The sequence below is a fragment of the Trichosurus vulpecula genome, chromosome 4 (genome assembly GCF_011100635.1).
Source record: "Trichosurus vulpecula isolate mTriVul1 chromosome 4, mTriVul1.pri, whole genome shotgun sequence".
NCBI lineage: Eukaryota > Metazoa > Chordata > Mammalia > Diprotodontia > Phalangeridae > Trichosurus > Trichosurus vulpecula.
The window spans coordinates 286,048,562-286,065,451 of NC_050576.1; the positions used below are offsets into that span (position 1 = coordinate 286,048,562).

The 16,890-nt window shown below is 37.6% G+C and overlaps 1 protein-coding gene across 1 annotated transcript in view; it reads left to right on the forward strand.

The window, feature by feature from the left end:
- Positions 1-16,890, forward strand: part of BARD1 (BRCA1 associated RING domain 1) — a 140,759-nt gene that overhangs the window by 106,302 nt on the left and 17,567 nt on the right. The window contains exons 8-9 of the mRNA XM_036756118.1: positions 2,857-2,992; positions 4,363-4,455. Of these exons, the coding sequence (XP_036612013.1) occupies positions 2,857-2,992; positions 4,363-4,455 (229 nt within the window). The remainder of the gene's footprint in view (positions 1-2,856; positions 2,993-4,362; positions 4,456-16,890) is intronic.

Consider the following 16,890-nt stretch of genomic DNA (forward strand, 5'->3'; position numbering starts at 1 on the left):
AATGTGTCCCAAAACTTACTAACCCTGTCTACTTTTGATGTAGAGATATCAGTCCTACACCCGTGCCCCACAAAAGATTTTTTTTTAAGAGAGAGAAAAGGACATATGTGTAAAATATTTATGTGCAAAAGGACTTATGTCTGCAAAAATACTTATACTAGTTCTTTTTATAGTAACAAAAAGCTGGAAACTTAAGGCATCTGCTCATCAATTGGGAAAATAGTTGAGCAGATTTATAACATGATATGTGTGTATATTTGTGTATAACATAGAATACTATCTTGCTGTAAGAAATGATGAAGGGAATAATTTCAGAGAAACCTGGGAAGACTTATATGAACTGATGGAGCTTGAAGTGAGCAGAACCATGAAAACAAATCATAAAATAACAATAATTTAACATTTCCCACCTCTGTGCTTCCCCTTGGGCTGTTCCTCAGGTCTAGAACACCCTCCTTTCCTTTTTTTTATGCTTTAGAATCCCTTCTATTCTTTAGACCCCTCTCAGTCAAGTACAGCTTTATCTGTGACCAAATGAGATAATGTATATAAAGTATCTTGAAAACCTTTTAGCACTGTTAAATCATAGCTATCTACTATTATCATTTCTGTTGCAGAATTAGTTACTATTTATGTCACTAGTATTACGTTTACTCTATTTTCTTCAACTTTCCCTCTTCATAGGGAGCTTATGCTCCCTTATCCTGTCAAAAATTTTTTTGACCCTTTTTACTTGGAAAATTATAATGTAATTTGTATTTAATGTAGTTTGTACATAATTCATATAATTGAATCTATTGTGAATTTCAAATAAATGAATTTTATCTTTATTCAAAAATATTATACCAGGTGCTTATTCTTATTATTTTATAATGTAAGCGCTTTGAGGGCACGAACTACCTTTTTCCTCTTTTTGTATCCCCAGGGCTTAGTACAGTGTCTGGCACATAGAAGGTGCTTAATAAATGTTGATTCATTATTGATGATTCAGTTTGCAACATTGTTGCAGATTAGGTTCCTTCCTTGCAGATGTGCATATGTTCAGTTTGCTTTCATCCTTTCTTTAATGGGGCCTGTGGCTTTGACAGCCATTTGCTTTATACCTCACCATAGCCTTTCTGTATTGTGGCTAGTTAATATCATCTTCCATCAGTGTCAAGTTCTGTTTGTTTGTTTTTTTTAAGACTCAAATTAAATAACCTCAATAAGCGAAATAAAAGAAGATATTTCTGGAAATTTCATTGGTTGACCCAATTTAAGAGTTTCCTGCGGTTGGAAGAAATGTTAGTGTAGGCTATATTTAGGTGTCTCTTCAATATTGCATTTCATGCAGTGAACTAATTTTGATAAAGATGATTTATATAAATTGAGAAAGCGTCCTCTTCCATTTAGGACTATTTTTGGTGGAAATATTTATTTTATAAAACTGACACGGATGGGTGTTAAACCTCTTGTCTTTTAAAATGAGCATCGTTATCATCAGATGTTTTATTACACATCCTCAGAGGGTGTATTAATATTTGCCAGGTGCTGTAGGGTTTGCTGAATTTAGGTTAGATATGATCCCATGAGCAGTCTAGTAAGTAGAAAAGATATCTGAACACAGATATGTTTTAGTATATAAGGCTGATGTTAAAAAGGGATGTATTACAAGACCTCTGCTGTGAGACCTTTGCAGTGAAATCTTAACTATCCAATACCTTCAGGGAGTTTTCTAGGTATGCTGGAGGGCTAAGCACCAAAGTGTTTTTATTATGTCTTTTTTGTTGGGTCCCTCTACACTGTGCGTCCTCTTACAGCGTCATGAGCTCTAGGGCCAAAAGAGTTCATTCGTAATTGTACAATGATCACGAGCTGCCATTACCACTGCCTGGAAAAGTAGCATGATTTATCTGTCACCCATCCCCAATTAGAAAGTTATCTCCTTGAGGGCAAGAATTATCATGATTGTTTATATTTTTATCCCTAGAGTTTAACAGAATGCTTAGCCTATGGGAAGCATTTAATAAGTTTGTTTTCTTTCATCTTCATAGGATTATTACCTCCTTTATACAGTGAAGAAACCGAGCATTAAAACAGAAACTAAACATTAGAGAAGTGAAGCATCTTACCCAAAGCAATACAGTTGGTACATAGCAAAGCCGAGTCTCAAATAAGAGTCTTGATTGCCAAATCCTGTTGCATTAAAGTACTTTGCATTGAAGTTCTTACAGCTTCTCACTAATGCTCCTTTTTCTTGGCACAGTGTTACATGCTAGGCAGGCACTTAATAAATGTTTGCTGTCTTTTTCTTCCCTTCTGTCCAGCAGAGCATTCCATTTATAGTGTTATATATAATCTTTGAGTCTTTAGCATCTATTTCTGGGTGCTCAGAGGCCGTTGCTTCTCCACCAAAGGCTTTCTTTTGCCCCCTTGTAAGTTTGGAGCCATTGTGGGGTTTTTGGTGGTACTGGGTGGCTGAAGTTTTTACTGAACAGACTTAAAAGTGGATTGAATATCTTTGAGTTGAAAGATATGGTTGACGAGTCTTAGTGGATCTATATTTCTCACGGTAAAGTTACCAGAGAGGGTGGATGAGTCCTAAAAAGCTACAACTCATTTCAGTATAGAGAAAGCAAGATTACGGCCTGCAGAGTAACATCAAGTGGAGTTGTAGACAAAAAAGAGAATTGACCTAAATGAACTTGAGTAGTGGGGATTCTGGATTATGGTTAGAACTGTAACATGAGCCAGTTTGGATGGAAAGTAGATTAAGCAGTTAAAGAGAAAGCTTCATGTCAAAAGGAGCTAATTTCTGCCCTCTCTCTGAATATTAAATCATGCTGTTTCTTAGTATTTCTTGTTATCCCTTCCTAGCTTGTGAGTGCTAGTCAGCGAAGAGATGACCCCCTCGTACTCCTCAGCAGCGGCCTCACCTCAGATCAGCAACAGTTGCTAAATCAGCTTGCAACAGTTCTTAAGGCTAAAAAATGTCATGAGTTTAACAGCACAGGTAAGTATTTTTTTTTTGGAGGGGGGAAGGCAGGGCAATTGGAGTTAAGTGACTTGCCCAAGGTCACACAGCTAGTAAGTGTGTCAAGTGTCTGAGATTGGATTTGAACTCAGGTCCTCCTGACTCCAGGGCTGGTGCTGTACACACTGTGCCACCTAGCTGCCCCCGGTTATCATTTTTCTTAAGTTGGAAAGACCCTTGGTCCTGGAGAATTACTGTGAGCCTTTGCCATTGAAATGGGAAGGCGTATTTTGGGTCTTGAATAAATCTAAACACTCTTTCCTCATTTTTATTTTTAGTCTATTTGTGGTTCAGTCGTGTCCTACTTTTCATGATCCCATTTGGGGTTTTCTTGACAAAGATATGAGAGAGGTTTGCCGTTTCCTTCTCTGGCTCATTTTACAGCTGAGGAAACTGAGGCAAACAGGGGTTAAGGGTCTTGCTCAAGGTCACACAGCTACTGTGTCTGAGGCCAGATTTGAACTCAGGAAGATGATCCCTCGACTCCAGGCCTTTAGGCTATACCCGTGATTTGATTGCTCTGAAGACCTCCCGGCATAGAAACTCCATACTCATGTAGAGCGGTAATTATTCTGTAACCTTGGTAGTCTTCATAGTTCATAGGCACCAAGGAGTTAAGTAACATACATGATGGTTACCTAGCTTCTTTGTGGAAAGCAAGACTTTAACATTGGTCTTCCTGACTCTGGCTAGACCTGTCTTCCCTATACCAGATTTTTTTCTCCTATTCCACTTTAATAATGATGTTACTTGTGGTAGAGTTCAAAGCTTCGGAGCTTATATTTAACTCAAAGAAAAGTGAATTTACTGTTGGCAGAATGATATAATTTTATGTAATTTACATGAGTGTGTTTTGTTATAAACTCGATATTTGATTGGGGTGAGAAACTCATGGTGTAAACACTCCCCTTACCGAGGCAGAGCAACAACTTATTTGCAACTCATAATCTTAGAAAGTTTCTTGGTGCGTGAAGCTATCCCCGGTGGCTTGCTTTGGGAATCATGTGGCTTAGCATGCATCAGAGGGAGGATCTGAACCCAGGCCTTCTTGATTCTTAAGACTGGCCTTGTATATACTATGCCATACTGCCCCTCTGCAGAGGGCCCTAACATTGATGATTTTAAAGAAAGGAAAAGAATCTAGACTCTGATGATTTTGACACGTCCCATGAGTCCAAAGAGAGAATAAGCCACCTTATGCTTGAAAGTTAAAAATGTTGGTTTTGGTGCCCGTCCGAGTACAGCTTTATAGAATGTGGAATGAGAGGGGGCTAATGAGCTTACTTCTTGGTAAGTAGTTTATTTTGGATGGTATTTATTTTTCTCATCCGGTTTCTTTTCTGTCCTAGTCACTCACATCATTGTTCCTGGTGATACTGTCCAAAGAACCATGAAATGTATTCTCGGGATCATCAGTGGATGCTGGATCCTAAAATTTGATTGTACGTATTGCTTTTGGTGGAATTACATCCTGAACTATAGTCGACTTGTATTTAATTTTCCACAATGTACAGTCTTTGGTATGTTCGGTAACTACTTTTGAGGAAGCCCGTTGATTTTTCGTACTTAGGGTTATTACTTAGAGTGATTTCTCATAAATTTCCAAATACTAGTATTTAGGCAGAGGGAGATGTATTTTTTAATGCTAGCCCAGGGATCTCTTTCTCCTTCAAACTTTGGTTTCACTGTCTTTGCCATTCATTTTGGTAGCTTGTATATGCTGTTCCTTACACATAATAATTACTTTTCTTGTCTCTATGCCTTTGACCTGGCTGTGCCACCTGCCTGGAATGCCCTCCCACCTTGCCGCCACCACTTAAGAGTCCCTTTCTTCCTTCAATACTTAGCTCAAACGCTCCTTTCTGCAGGAGTGCCTTCTTCTTGGAGGTTGTTACCTTCTACCTACCCCATACGTGTACATAACCCTATTTGCCTCAGTTTCCTCATCTGTAAAATGAACTGGAGAAAGAAATGGCAAACCACTCTACTATCTTTGCCAAGAAAACCCCAGATGGGCTCACGAAGAGTCAGACATGACTGAAAAATGACTGAACCACAAATAGACTAAAAAAAGAGGAAAGATTATTTAGATTTATTTTCACGATGAGTCCTTCATTAAAATGTTAGCTCCTCCAGGGCAGGTACTGTTTTTGCCTTTCTTTGAATGTCCAAGGCTTAACGCAGTACACGTTGGAGCACTTGATGAAAGCTCGCTGCCTGATTGATTAATTGAATGGTTTAATTTCAAATAAACTAGGTAAGCTAATGTCTTAACGTTGGGACTCAACATCTAAACACTTGGATAAAGACTAATATTTTGTCCAGAAGATTATGTGTAGTAGGATTTTAAAGAATATATTGTATATATTATATGTGTGTGCGTGCGTGCACACACACACACATTTTAATCCAAACTTTGTGATTTCATTGGTGTGTGGAACTCCCGGTATGGAAGTGCCCTCCACAAATGGGATGTGTTGATGTTTGTAACTATATGTCAGAGGCAGGATTTGAGCCCAGGTTTCGAGCCAAGTTTTTCTGACTCCTAGGCCTGCCTCTCTCTACTATACCATGCTGCTTCTCAAAGCAATGATTATTACTAAGTATGCTATTTAGCATCATAAAACCTAAAACATTTTTAAATTTAAAATTAAAACTTTTAAAAAATTTAAAGATAGCTAATGATCTCTTTTTGCCTAGTCTGTCAGTGAAATAACAACAATAATATGTGTTTATGTAGCCTGTACTATGTGGCAGGCACCGTACTAATTAAACCGTTTACAAATATTATCTCAACAACAAATATTGCAGATATTAGTCACAACAGCCCTGGGGGGAAGGGGGTCAGCTGCTATTTGTTATCTCCATGTTAGGGATGAGGAAACTGAGGCAAACAGTTTCACTTGCGCAAGGTTCCACCCCTAGTCAAAATGTCTTGAGTTTAGATTTGAACTCTTTGCCTTTCTAACTCCAGCCCCAGCACTCTGCACTGTGGCGCCCCCTAGTGGCCTCAGCGAGGCAGCAAAATAGAACAGAGGTAGTACTGCGGCTGGATGCCTGATAGAGGCTGAGTCAGGAAATCTTGAGTTCCCATTCCTGTCAGGGGAGGTTCTAGCCCCTGGTGGGATGGCGGGGAGGGGGGTGTGGAGGGGGGTGGAATCAAGAAAGGCCCATCAAGGTAATGTTCAAGCTGAGATTTGAAGGAAGGCAGGGATTAGCAGAACAGGAGGGGAGAGCATTTTTGGAAAAAAAGGTTAAGTGACTTGCTTTTGGTCACACAGCTAATAAATGTCTGAGGCAGGATTTGAACTCAGAACTTGTGACACTTATGTCCTAGCACTCCATTCTCTTTGTCACCTGGCTGCCTTGGTGTTTGCAATACCAATTGTTTGGTGGCTGGGGGATGATGGCGTCCTTGATAATAATAGGGAAATTCAGAAGAGAGATAGGTTTTGGGAGAAAGGTAATGAGGGGACTTGTCTAAGGTCCCCAAAATCTGAGGATCCTAGGGTCTTACCATCAGCCCAGCAGCAATGGCAATATTGATTCGATTATGCTTCCAGCACTGGAAAATTGGGGCGGGATGGGCGTGAAGGAATCAGAGACCACATTCACCGTGGCAAGGTGGCTAGGAAGTTCTTGAGAAGGATGGCTGCTTAGATGTCATAGGCCTGGAGAGCATTTAACCACTCAGTTGCATGCATCTGCAGTTCTGTTCTCAATAGCATGGAAGTCCTTCTAGCCCAACTATTGGGGAAGCTAAAGCGTTGGTGAAATAGGACATGGAGGGGGTTGGGCCAGGATGGAAGTCTTTTATTCCAACCATTTATTTAAAGAGACTCTTAGGTTTTATTGGTAAAAAGACACATCATTTCAAGGGATACCTTGTTAGGGTTAGGATTACCTGAAATGGGTTATTTATTGTCTTTTTTTTTTTTTGAAGTTTCATAGTAAAATGACTTTTTTCCCCAAGCTCTCAGTTGAATAGGGACCTTTGCTTTGTTTTTAACTTTGAGTTTTGTTTGACTTGTTTGTGAAATACTTATTTGTACACATGCTCCACTATTGATGTGCATATACTTTTAAAATGCAACCACTTGTCTTCCCTAGTGGGAGACCTTAGTAATAACTCACGGGGCCTGATGCAACTAAGTGGCTATAATTAACAACACCGCTCCATCTGTTCCCACCAGTCCCTGTTATTAGTCTTCTGCAGAGTCATTACAAGTTAAGGATTGTTATAACAAATAATTGGACTCACGCTGGTGGAACATTTGTCTCAGAAAAGAGTTTCACCATGTCTGTGTCTTTTGGCTCCCCTCTCTTATTTGCATACCTTCATATATTTCCAGACTGAAGTCCATTTGGCCTTGATGGAAAAAATGATCGCTAGAAAATCCTACGTGGTTTACTGGGCTCTATCTGTAACTATACCAGAAACTTTTTGAGCTCAGAAGTTCTCCATTCTAGCCCATTCCTCGTACATGAATCCTTTCTACAATTTCTCTGATCAGTCGTCATCTCTGCTCACCTTGACTGGGGTTCTGTAGGTGCAAGGGAATTACTACCTCCTGAGGCATCTTATTATGTTTTTTAAATAGCAATAATTATTGCAAAGATTTTCCTTCTGTTACCCTGAATCTGGGTCAAAGCTGAACAAAGCATTTTTCTCTTCTTCATGGCAGTCTTTAAAATATTTAAAGACAGCTGTGATATCTCTCGGCCTCCTCACACCCCTAAGTCTCCTTTTCTTTAAGTTAGAAATCTGTTGAATGTACCTGACTTTAGCTGACCTTGCCTGGTCCCAGAGCTATGAGTTGCCTGAGGGCTATTGGGAAAAAAAAAGAGTTGATGATGTTACCACCTCCCTAGCCTTTTCTATGGGCTTTCATCTCTTATGCAAAATAACTTATGTAGAGGGTATGCCTCCTGTGAGACTCCCTCTCTGTTGAAATGTATTTAACCCTGCCCCACTCTGCCCCTCTTGGGCACTACAGTATTTTGGTGCAGCGCAGTGCCCCAAATTGCTATTCCCTTTGCCTGGATGAAAGATCTTAGTTTTTGCTACTTTGGCAGTCTCCTTTATTTCAGATTGACACAGCCTAGTCCTCAACTCCATTCGAACTACTGTCTTAGACACATTCCTTGGTCTGTTCTTTGTAAAAGATGCTGCCAGAAATGAAACATGGTATTCCAGATAAAGCTTCAGCACAGCAGAGTATGGTGGGATTATATCCATCCTTATTTTGGATGCCACGTGTTGCAACTTAATTTGGCATTAGCTGTTTTGCAACACATATACTAAGCATAAAGTCTGCTAGAATCCTAATGTCTTATTGTTATGACCCATTATCTTGCGTTGGCTCAGTGGTCCTTTATTTGCATGGGTTGTTTTTTTGAACCCAGATTTGGTTATTAGATAAGAGAAAAGCTAATTTAGGCTACTACATAGGGTTATATTTATGCCCAGAATAAATATAAGCAAAGATGGAAATAAGTTAGTGTTAGAAAAGCTGCTAAAGAGTAGACTGTGGGTAGAGTCACGACTTGGTTCAACTGTTCTAGTAAACATTTGGAATTATTAGAAAAAAGTGACTAAAATCTTTGACTGCATTTCCCTTCTTATATTCCAAGGAAGTCAAAGGATTCCTATGTACCAGGATCTTCACAGGATTACTTTTTGTGGTGTCAGAAGAAAACTAAAGATGCTCGTTGATTGGGAAATGGTTAAATAAATTCTGGCATATGAGTGTAATGGGATATCATTACTCATGAAAAAGGCTCATACCTGGAATTCAGACCAATGTGAGATGTATGGTGCATAATTAACTGATACAGAACAAAATAAATAGAACCAGGAACACATTACACTGAATTATTACAACATTGTCAACTAAAGAATTAATAAAATGAGTTTGAACATTGTACAATTCTAAATCTCAGTCCTAGAAAAGAGATAAGGAATCGCATCTCTAATTAGGAGGCCAGGTAAAACGTGATGAGAGTCTAAACTTCTCATGTAATGTGAGTTAGCTAGAATTGCTAAGACTTGGCAGCTGACTAGGTAGGAGGGAGTGAATATGAGTGAAGATGCAGGGTTGACTTGTAGGTTGTGAACCTGGGTGGTTAGGAAAGGTGGTGACAATCCCAATGGAAATAAGAAAGTGAGAGGGGTAAAGTTGCAAGTAACAATGATGCTTTGTCCATGTTGAGTTTAATGCCTCTGGAACATCACAGGGAGATGTCCAGGAAGTGCTTAGTTTTACAGGTCCAATACAGTTCTGAAGAAAGACATAGGCTGGATTTATAGATTTTGGAGTTGTCTGCCTGGACGTGGTAGCTGAACGTGTGGTACCTGAAGAGACTAAACAGAGCACAGAAATAAGAAGGAATCATAGACCAGGCCAGCCCTATGCTTTAGACTGCCACTTACTGTGTGATACAGGACATTGAGAATGAACAGGTAGAAAGAGAACCTTGGAAGAAGTGTCATAAAAATCCAGGGGTGGGGGGAGAGTAGCTAGACAGAAGTATCATACATGCCCACCACAACCAAGTTCTGGAACCAGATTAAAATATTTATCAAAATAAATAAAAATACAATAGAACTGAGAGAATGCTAATATTTGGTTTTCTAAGTTATGTGGCCCACAGGGATACTTATGTTCAATTTAGTGGCCCCAATTGCTATTTGAATTCGATGTCACCAGTCTAGGAGGGGTGGCCAAACAGTCGCAAAAGCTATAGAGAAGTCAGGAAGGATGAGGACTGAGGGGGAAAAAAAACCCACTGGATTTGGCCACAAATGTATCATTGGTGACCTCAGAGACAACAGTTTTGATAGAATGGTGGAGAGAGATAGGAGCAATGTCTGCCCATGCTTACCAGGCTAGTTTTTATTTGAAAGGTAATGAAACCATCTTGGAGACATAATTGGTCCAGGGGATTAAGGCTCAGCCTGTTGATGGCTTCCTGGATGTTTCTGGACAAAATCACAACACACACAAGAGTACTTCTGTGGCTTAGCACATACTGTACACACACTGTACACATGCACACACACACATATATACACGTACATATATACATTATATAATATATACACACATATACATTATGTATATAATATATATTATTTTATTTTTTCCTATAGTAATATACTAAATATAGTATTTATTTTTACATGTAAAGACAATTCTGAAAAAATTTTGAGTTCCAAATTTTTTCCCTCCTTCCTCTCCCCTCCTGTCCCCCTTCCCTAAGATGGTAAGCAGTTTGATATAGGTTATATATGTTAGCACATTCTTTTTGACCTGAGTGCCACCATGGAAAATATGAAATGTACCAGTGTTGTAACCTTCTGAATATTCTTTCCATACTATTAAACATCTTTTTCTTAGCTATTAGATGATCTCTGAGTGTGTAATTTTGTGCTCAACATAAACCACTGGACTGGTCTGAGGCAGACTTGTTCTAGAAACAAGAGAGAAGCCAAATTATAAGTGGATGTAAGTTGAGAAAATGAAATCAGCCAGTTTAGATAGGTCTTCCTTTAAAATTTTTTTAATCTTTTTATTCTTAATTCAACTAATATTAATATAACATGAAGTAGAACAGAAAAAGGGAATTACATGCGAAATCATGACCTCTATTACATATAGCTTGCTTTAAAAGAAAATTATATGTATATATATTTTTGTGTGTATATATATATTTGATGAATTAGACATGCTACTTGTAAAGTTATCTTATCCTCTTTGTGTTTCCTTCTGAATTTCCTTCTAGAGAGATCTAAGAGTTTGATTGTGAAAGGGGGAGAGAGGTAGCTTGAAGGGATAAAGGCAAGTGAATTTTTTTTTAAGGATGGAGACTTTTGGTTGCTATGAGCTAGTAGATAAGGAGGCCTTCAAAATTAATTGCAAAGATTTATGACTTATTGAAAATAGGTCTTGTGTCTGGGAAAAACTAATACAATAGGTGGCTATTAGGGAGCCCCTAAATTGGCTTAGACTTAGAGAGGGATTCTGATACTCATTTTTCTTGAATAGGACCCTTCAGTGGGACTAAATAGATTCTAAGAGAAAGTTCTTATATTGAAAATTCTCTGAAGTTGACATTATTTTTATTTACTTTTTAAATAAAAGATTTCCTTTGGAATCAAATAAAACCCCCAGTGATGTCATTTTATTTTTAAAATATTTGGTCTTAGGTTATTGACTTGGAAATTGATGCAACTCCTCTTTGGTAGAAAATTCACTAGAGTTGACATAGATATTATTTTTGTTTACTTTTAAAAACAATACCAAATAAAACTCCTTTGGAACCAAATAAAACCTCCAGTGATGTTTTATTTTAAAATATTTTGCCTTAGATTATTGACTTCAAAATTGTTTCAACCCCTATTTGGTGTAGAATAGGTGTAGTAGGTTAAGGTGACAATTTATTAGATACCAGATTCGAAATTCCTAAATGCAGAACAGTGATCCTTTTTTTGTTGAGATAACAACAAAAATTTATTAAGCCCCTATTGTATGCAAGGTACTGTATTAAGCACTAGAGATAGGAAGACAAAAATGAAACAGTCCTTTAAGGAGCTTATGTCCTTCTGGGAAGGATACAACATGCACACAGAAGAGTAAATATGGTATACAAGGATAGGTGCTGGACTTTGATGTTCGTTAATATTCTTTCTACCGCTGCAGGTCAGCACAGATCTTACAGAGTTGCCTAGAATAATGAGAGGTCAGGGAAGTTGCCTGGCTGGTCCATGTCAGGAGCAAGACTTCCTGATTTGAGACTGGCTCTCCATACACTGCCTCTCAAATACAGTGTCAACGCAAAGTCATTTCAGGAATGAGAATTGGGCTGATCAGAAGGGTCTCCTATAAGAAACCTGTAGGACACCTTAAAGTACAAAAATATGGTATACTGACCTCAATGGGTCAGTCAACATATCTTTGTATATTTCCATTACATTTTATAAGTGAGCCTTGAGTTCACGTGATGCCTCTGAAACGTTAGCTGTGTGACCATGGGCAAGTCATCCAAACTCTTAGTACATGATGAAACTCAGACTTTAGAGTCCGTAAGTTATAGATAAGATGTTTTTCTGTACTGGGATTGAGAAGGAGTTTCCACATGTAAAAATTCCTTTCGTGGATGAAATGAGAAGTCAGGACCAAAAAAATCCCCCTACATTCGTGTACACACATGTACCTAAATAAACAAGTGGTCCGTTATTGATGATTGACAACTTGCCTTTTCATCTGTCCAGTAGTCATGATTTGGTTTTAATCATGTTGTTCACCAGAACAAGATCAGTTATTTCTGTTTATATAAAATAGCTAGTTGACTCAGTGTGGATAGAGCGCTGGACTTGGGAGTGAGGAAGACATAGGTTCAAATCCTTCCTTAGACACTCATTAGTTGTGTTGCTCTGGAAAGGTTACTTAACCTGTTGGGTTCTGCTTTCTTGTCTGTATATAAAATGGGCATAGTAATACAACTTTCCTTACAGGTTGTTGTGAGGATCAGATGATACAAAATAAGTGATTTGTATACCTTTAAGTGCTGTGTTGTGTAAGTATTATTATTTTAAAACACACCCCTATGGTGGCAGCTATCCCATTTTTCCATCGTTAGTCTGCAGAAGAAGAGAGATGAGTTGGGAGAAATCTGCTCTTGGCAGTAACCTCCAAACATCAGTGTGCCAGAGCTCACATTTATGGTAGAGCACTCTAGAGATTCCAGCCTTGAATCAGAACCAGCAGTCATCAACTTGGAGCAACAGATGGTCTGTCTATAGGATTGACTTTGAGTGAATTAATTCAATTCCTTCTAGCCTATAACTCCCACAAAAAGAGGAGCCTGTAGATGCTGCATAGAATCACAAGCTAGAATTAACCTCAAAAAGATCATCTTATTCTCCTGTATCATGACAGGACTACATTTATAGCATTCCATACAGACGCAAATCTGTTGTCGATGAAATGATTCTAGTATCATTAACCCATTTCTCTGTTATTAAACTCTTATGCATTCTAATAACTCTAGAGGCAGTGTAGCATAATGAGGAGAGTTATTGGAGTCGGAAAAACCCAAGATCAAAAACCATCTCTGACCCTTAACTGCTCTTGTGGTCATGGGCAAATGTCTTAACTAGCCTAAGTCTCAGTTTCCTTACCTGGAAAACAGGGATAATAATACTTACTTCACAGCGCTATTGAGAGGCTCAGATTTTGAGGTATGTAAAAAGCACTTTGCAAATTTGAAGGTGTTACATAAAGGTAGTTTATTATTATCTAACCTCTTATACCTATCTTAGTTCTTTTTCCCATTGGAACTAGAGAACATCTTTTTTTTATTATTATTAGCTTGTTGGATCATACATTGAGAGCTGGAAGGGATATCAGAGACCCTCTAATCCAACAATCATTTTCTGAAGCTCGAGGATAGATAACCTAATAAGTTGAGATAAAAGGAGCATTTAGCATTTTCACTTCAAAGTCAGACAAAACATGAATCTGTCCATTTCTTTTTTGTAGGGAATGTGAGCTTATATGGAATAGAGCAAGAATGGGTGTATTTAAACTGTAAAGACGGGTGAGCAAGAAACATATTACGTACCTTACAAACCATCTCAAATCCAAGTTAGTAAGTTTATGCCTTTCCTCCAATGTTTTATTCTTAAATTGGAATCTGAGAATGCTGTGATATTTTTTAAAAGAGCACGATTCTAATTTTAACCAAATTTTGCTAGGTTGTCTGAAAAGGCAAAAACAAAAGTTGTTCCCCAAACCATAGTATGACTGGGAAGCTTTAGGTTTTTGAAACCCACCCTGCATATCAGTATGGATGGCCACTGGACCATAAGATCATACTGGAAGGGGGCTGGGAGCTCATCTGGTCCAATTCCCTCATGCTATAGATGAGGTAACTGAGAATAAACTTCCCTTATATGCATCTCCTCTGCTCCCCAAACCCCCAAGACACATATGTACCCATAGGACCTTAAAGGAAATGCATGAGCATGTACATACACATTTTCCAGAAGCTATATGATGTAGTAGATAAAGGATTTGCTTTATCTGAGCCTCTGAAATATCCTGGCTGTGATCCACATCACACTCAGAGATTATAAGTTGCAGAACAGTAGGGGAGGTAGTCAAGATAAAATATACAAATATTTTATAAATATAATTATAACATAATACAAATGTATATAAATATAATATATAATAAACATAATATAAACATAATATAATGTGAATATAGTAATATTACAATATACAAATACTACAAATTAATCTGGACCTGAGATTTCACTGATATAGAGAAGTCCTCGTTTAGAAATCACCTGCAGCGACAGTTCACTTATTCTAGAGAGTTCTGGTCTCCAAAGTTGGGGGCAAGGACCTGACCCCAGAGGATATATGATTGACCAACCATAGAGTGAGAAGAAAGGGCCCTCCCTCTGTTACCTTTCTGTACTTTACAGCCTTAGAGAATCGATGTGATGTTTAAATGAGGTTAATTAGGTCACTTGGTCAGGGTCACACGGTTAGTAGGTGCGAGAGGTGGGACTTGAACCCAGAGCTCCTTAATGGCATCCATTTTGCCAAGCTTCCTCAATGTTTGTTATAAATAAGCCAAATCTCCTTGTAAAAAATAACTTAAATTTTTACACCAAATATTTGTGACATTCTGCTGACCACAACTTTAATAGATGACAGGTGTGTCTATGTGAAGGCGATGAAGAAAAGCCTAAACTTGGGTTATTGGTTTCAGTGAAAGAACAATCACTAAATTCATACATTTTCTTATTATTCCAAAGGTTAATTGTACAAGACTTTTCTGCCTAAATGAGGGCCATTCGTTTGCATTTCATCAGTTTTGTGCACCTGATCTTTCATACTAGCCAAAACACATTTTCATACAGTAATGACTCTAATTAAGGCAGTGGCTATTAGCTTCTAAAACAGGAGGCTAAATAGAAATGGAGTTTGTAAATTTCCTTTTATTTTTTCCTTGATTTCAGACATGAATCTGAGTATAATCTTAAATGAATGTATGCATCTATTTCTCAAAGGTATTCCTTCAAAAATAGTCTTTCTATTCATTCATAAGGGGTAAATTTAATGAGCTTTTGAGCCACTTATTAATATTAGTAAGTTGTGTTTAGCTGGACTTTATAATTAATAATGTTTATGATAAAATTTGGCAGCTCGCTTCATAGTAACATTTGGTTTGCTTATCAATATGCATTAAGCTGAATATATTAAATGTAGCTTATTGTGTAAGGAAAGAGGTTTTCAATACACATAGATTAGTAATTAGAATTTTGGCTTAAAAAGTGAAGGAAGAGTACATGAACATTAAATGGGGTTTACATGCAATCATAAAACCTAATGGCCTATGACAATATTATTTTAATCATTTTCTGTGGTCTGTAAAGCCTAGATACAAGTAAAGATATCATGGATGGACCATTAGCTTTTATTTTATATTTTCAGTCATTATTTTGATTTTCCTTTACTCTCAACTATGGAATTTTGTGACACTTGTCTGATTTCTTTACCCTCTTCCCACCCACCCATAGTTGTTTTAAAATTGTAAAACTGTCACACTTATGTGGATGGCTAATTCTCCATTGTCCCTGCATTTCTTTGCATGTTTTTTTTTTCCTTTTTTAAAAACTGAGTGACGTCATCACAAAGCTCCTGGCTACAAAATGAAATATAATTTGATTATGGCAAAATCTGGTGTTTCCACATGCCAGGGACCATTGTTCATTTTAGAGGAGGTTGGACCAGTAGTGAATAATATATAATACTATATTATATACTTAAATTCTTTTGACTTCCACGATAGAAATGCCTACAAGCATTCCAAACATGGTTTGATTAGGGAATTGAATTTTGGAGGGGAATGATATGTATTTCAGATGTTCTCTTCTCCTGATTCTGCCCCCAGCTTTTATAATTTGAAACAGCTATGATTTCATTACTGCCACTTTTCAGATAACCAGCACAGCCTTGTGATAGATAATTTTGGGGGATTTATAAATAATTCCAATCCATCTGGCACTCTTACATTTGGCAAAATAGGTGTTTTTTGCTTTTCTTCCAATCTTTCAGTTTAGAGGTTAACTATAAAATTTCTGTTGGGTGACCCAGAGCAGAGATTTCACCCTATCCTCTTTCTTGTAGTGTGTTGTACATCTCTACATACTGTAGAATTCCATGTATTTCTTTCTCTTCCTACCTTAAGCTCTTCTTACGTGGAGGGTTCTTATCCATACAAGGAGTAGAAGCAATCGTAAAGGGTAAAACAGAGATACATTTTTGATTGTATGAAATACATTTTGAAATAAAAAAATAAATAAGAAATATATTTTGAGATATTGTAAGATTTTTTAATATATAAAATAGGAAACTTTTATACTAATTATCTACGCAACTTGGATAAGAAGGAAAGCAGTTGATCAAGGGAAAATCTATGTATCAAATATATGATAAGAGTATGATGTTCAAAATTATATAAGGAACTAACCCAAGTATACGAGACCAAGACACATTCCCCATTGGATAATTGGCTAAATGATTTCTACCAACGGTTCTCAAAAAAAAAAAAGAGACTTACAAACTATAAATATAAAAATTTCCCCAAATAATTATTATAAGAAAAAATTTTTTTTAATTTATTTAACCTATTTAGTTTTCAGCATTGATTTTCACAAGAGTTTGAATTACACATTTTCTCCCCATTTCTACCCTCCCCCCCACTCCAAGATGGCATATATTCTGGTTGCCCTGTTCCCCAGTCAGCACTCCCCTCTGTCACCCCACTCACCTCCCATCCCCTTTTCCCTTCCTTTC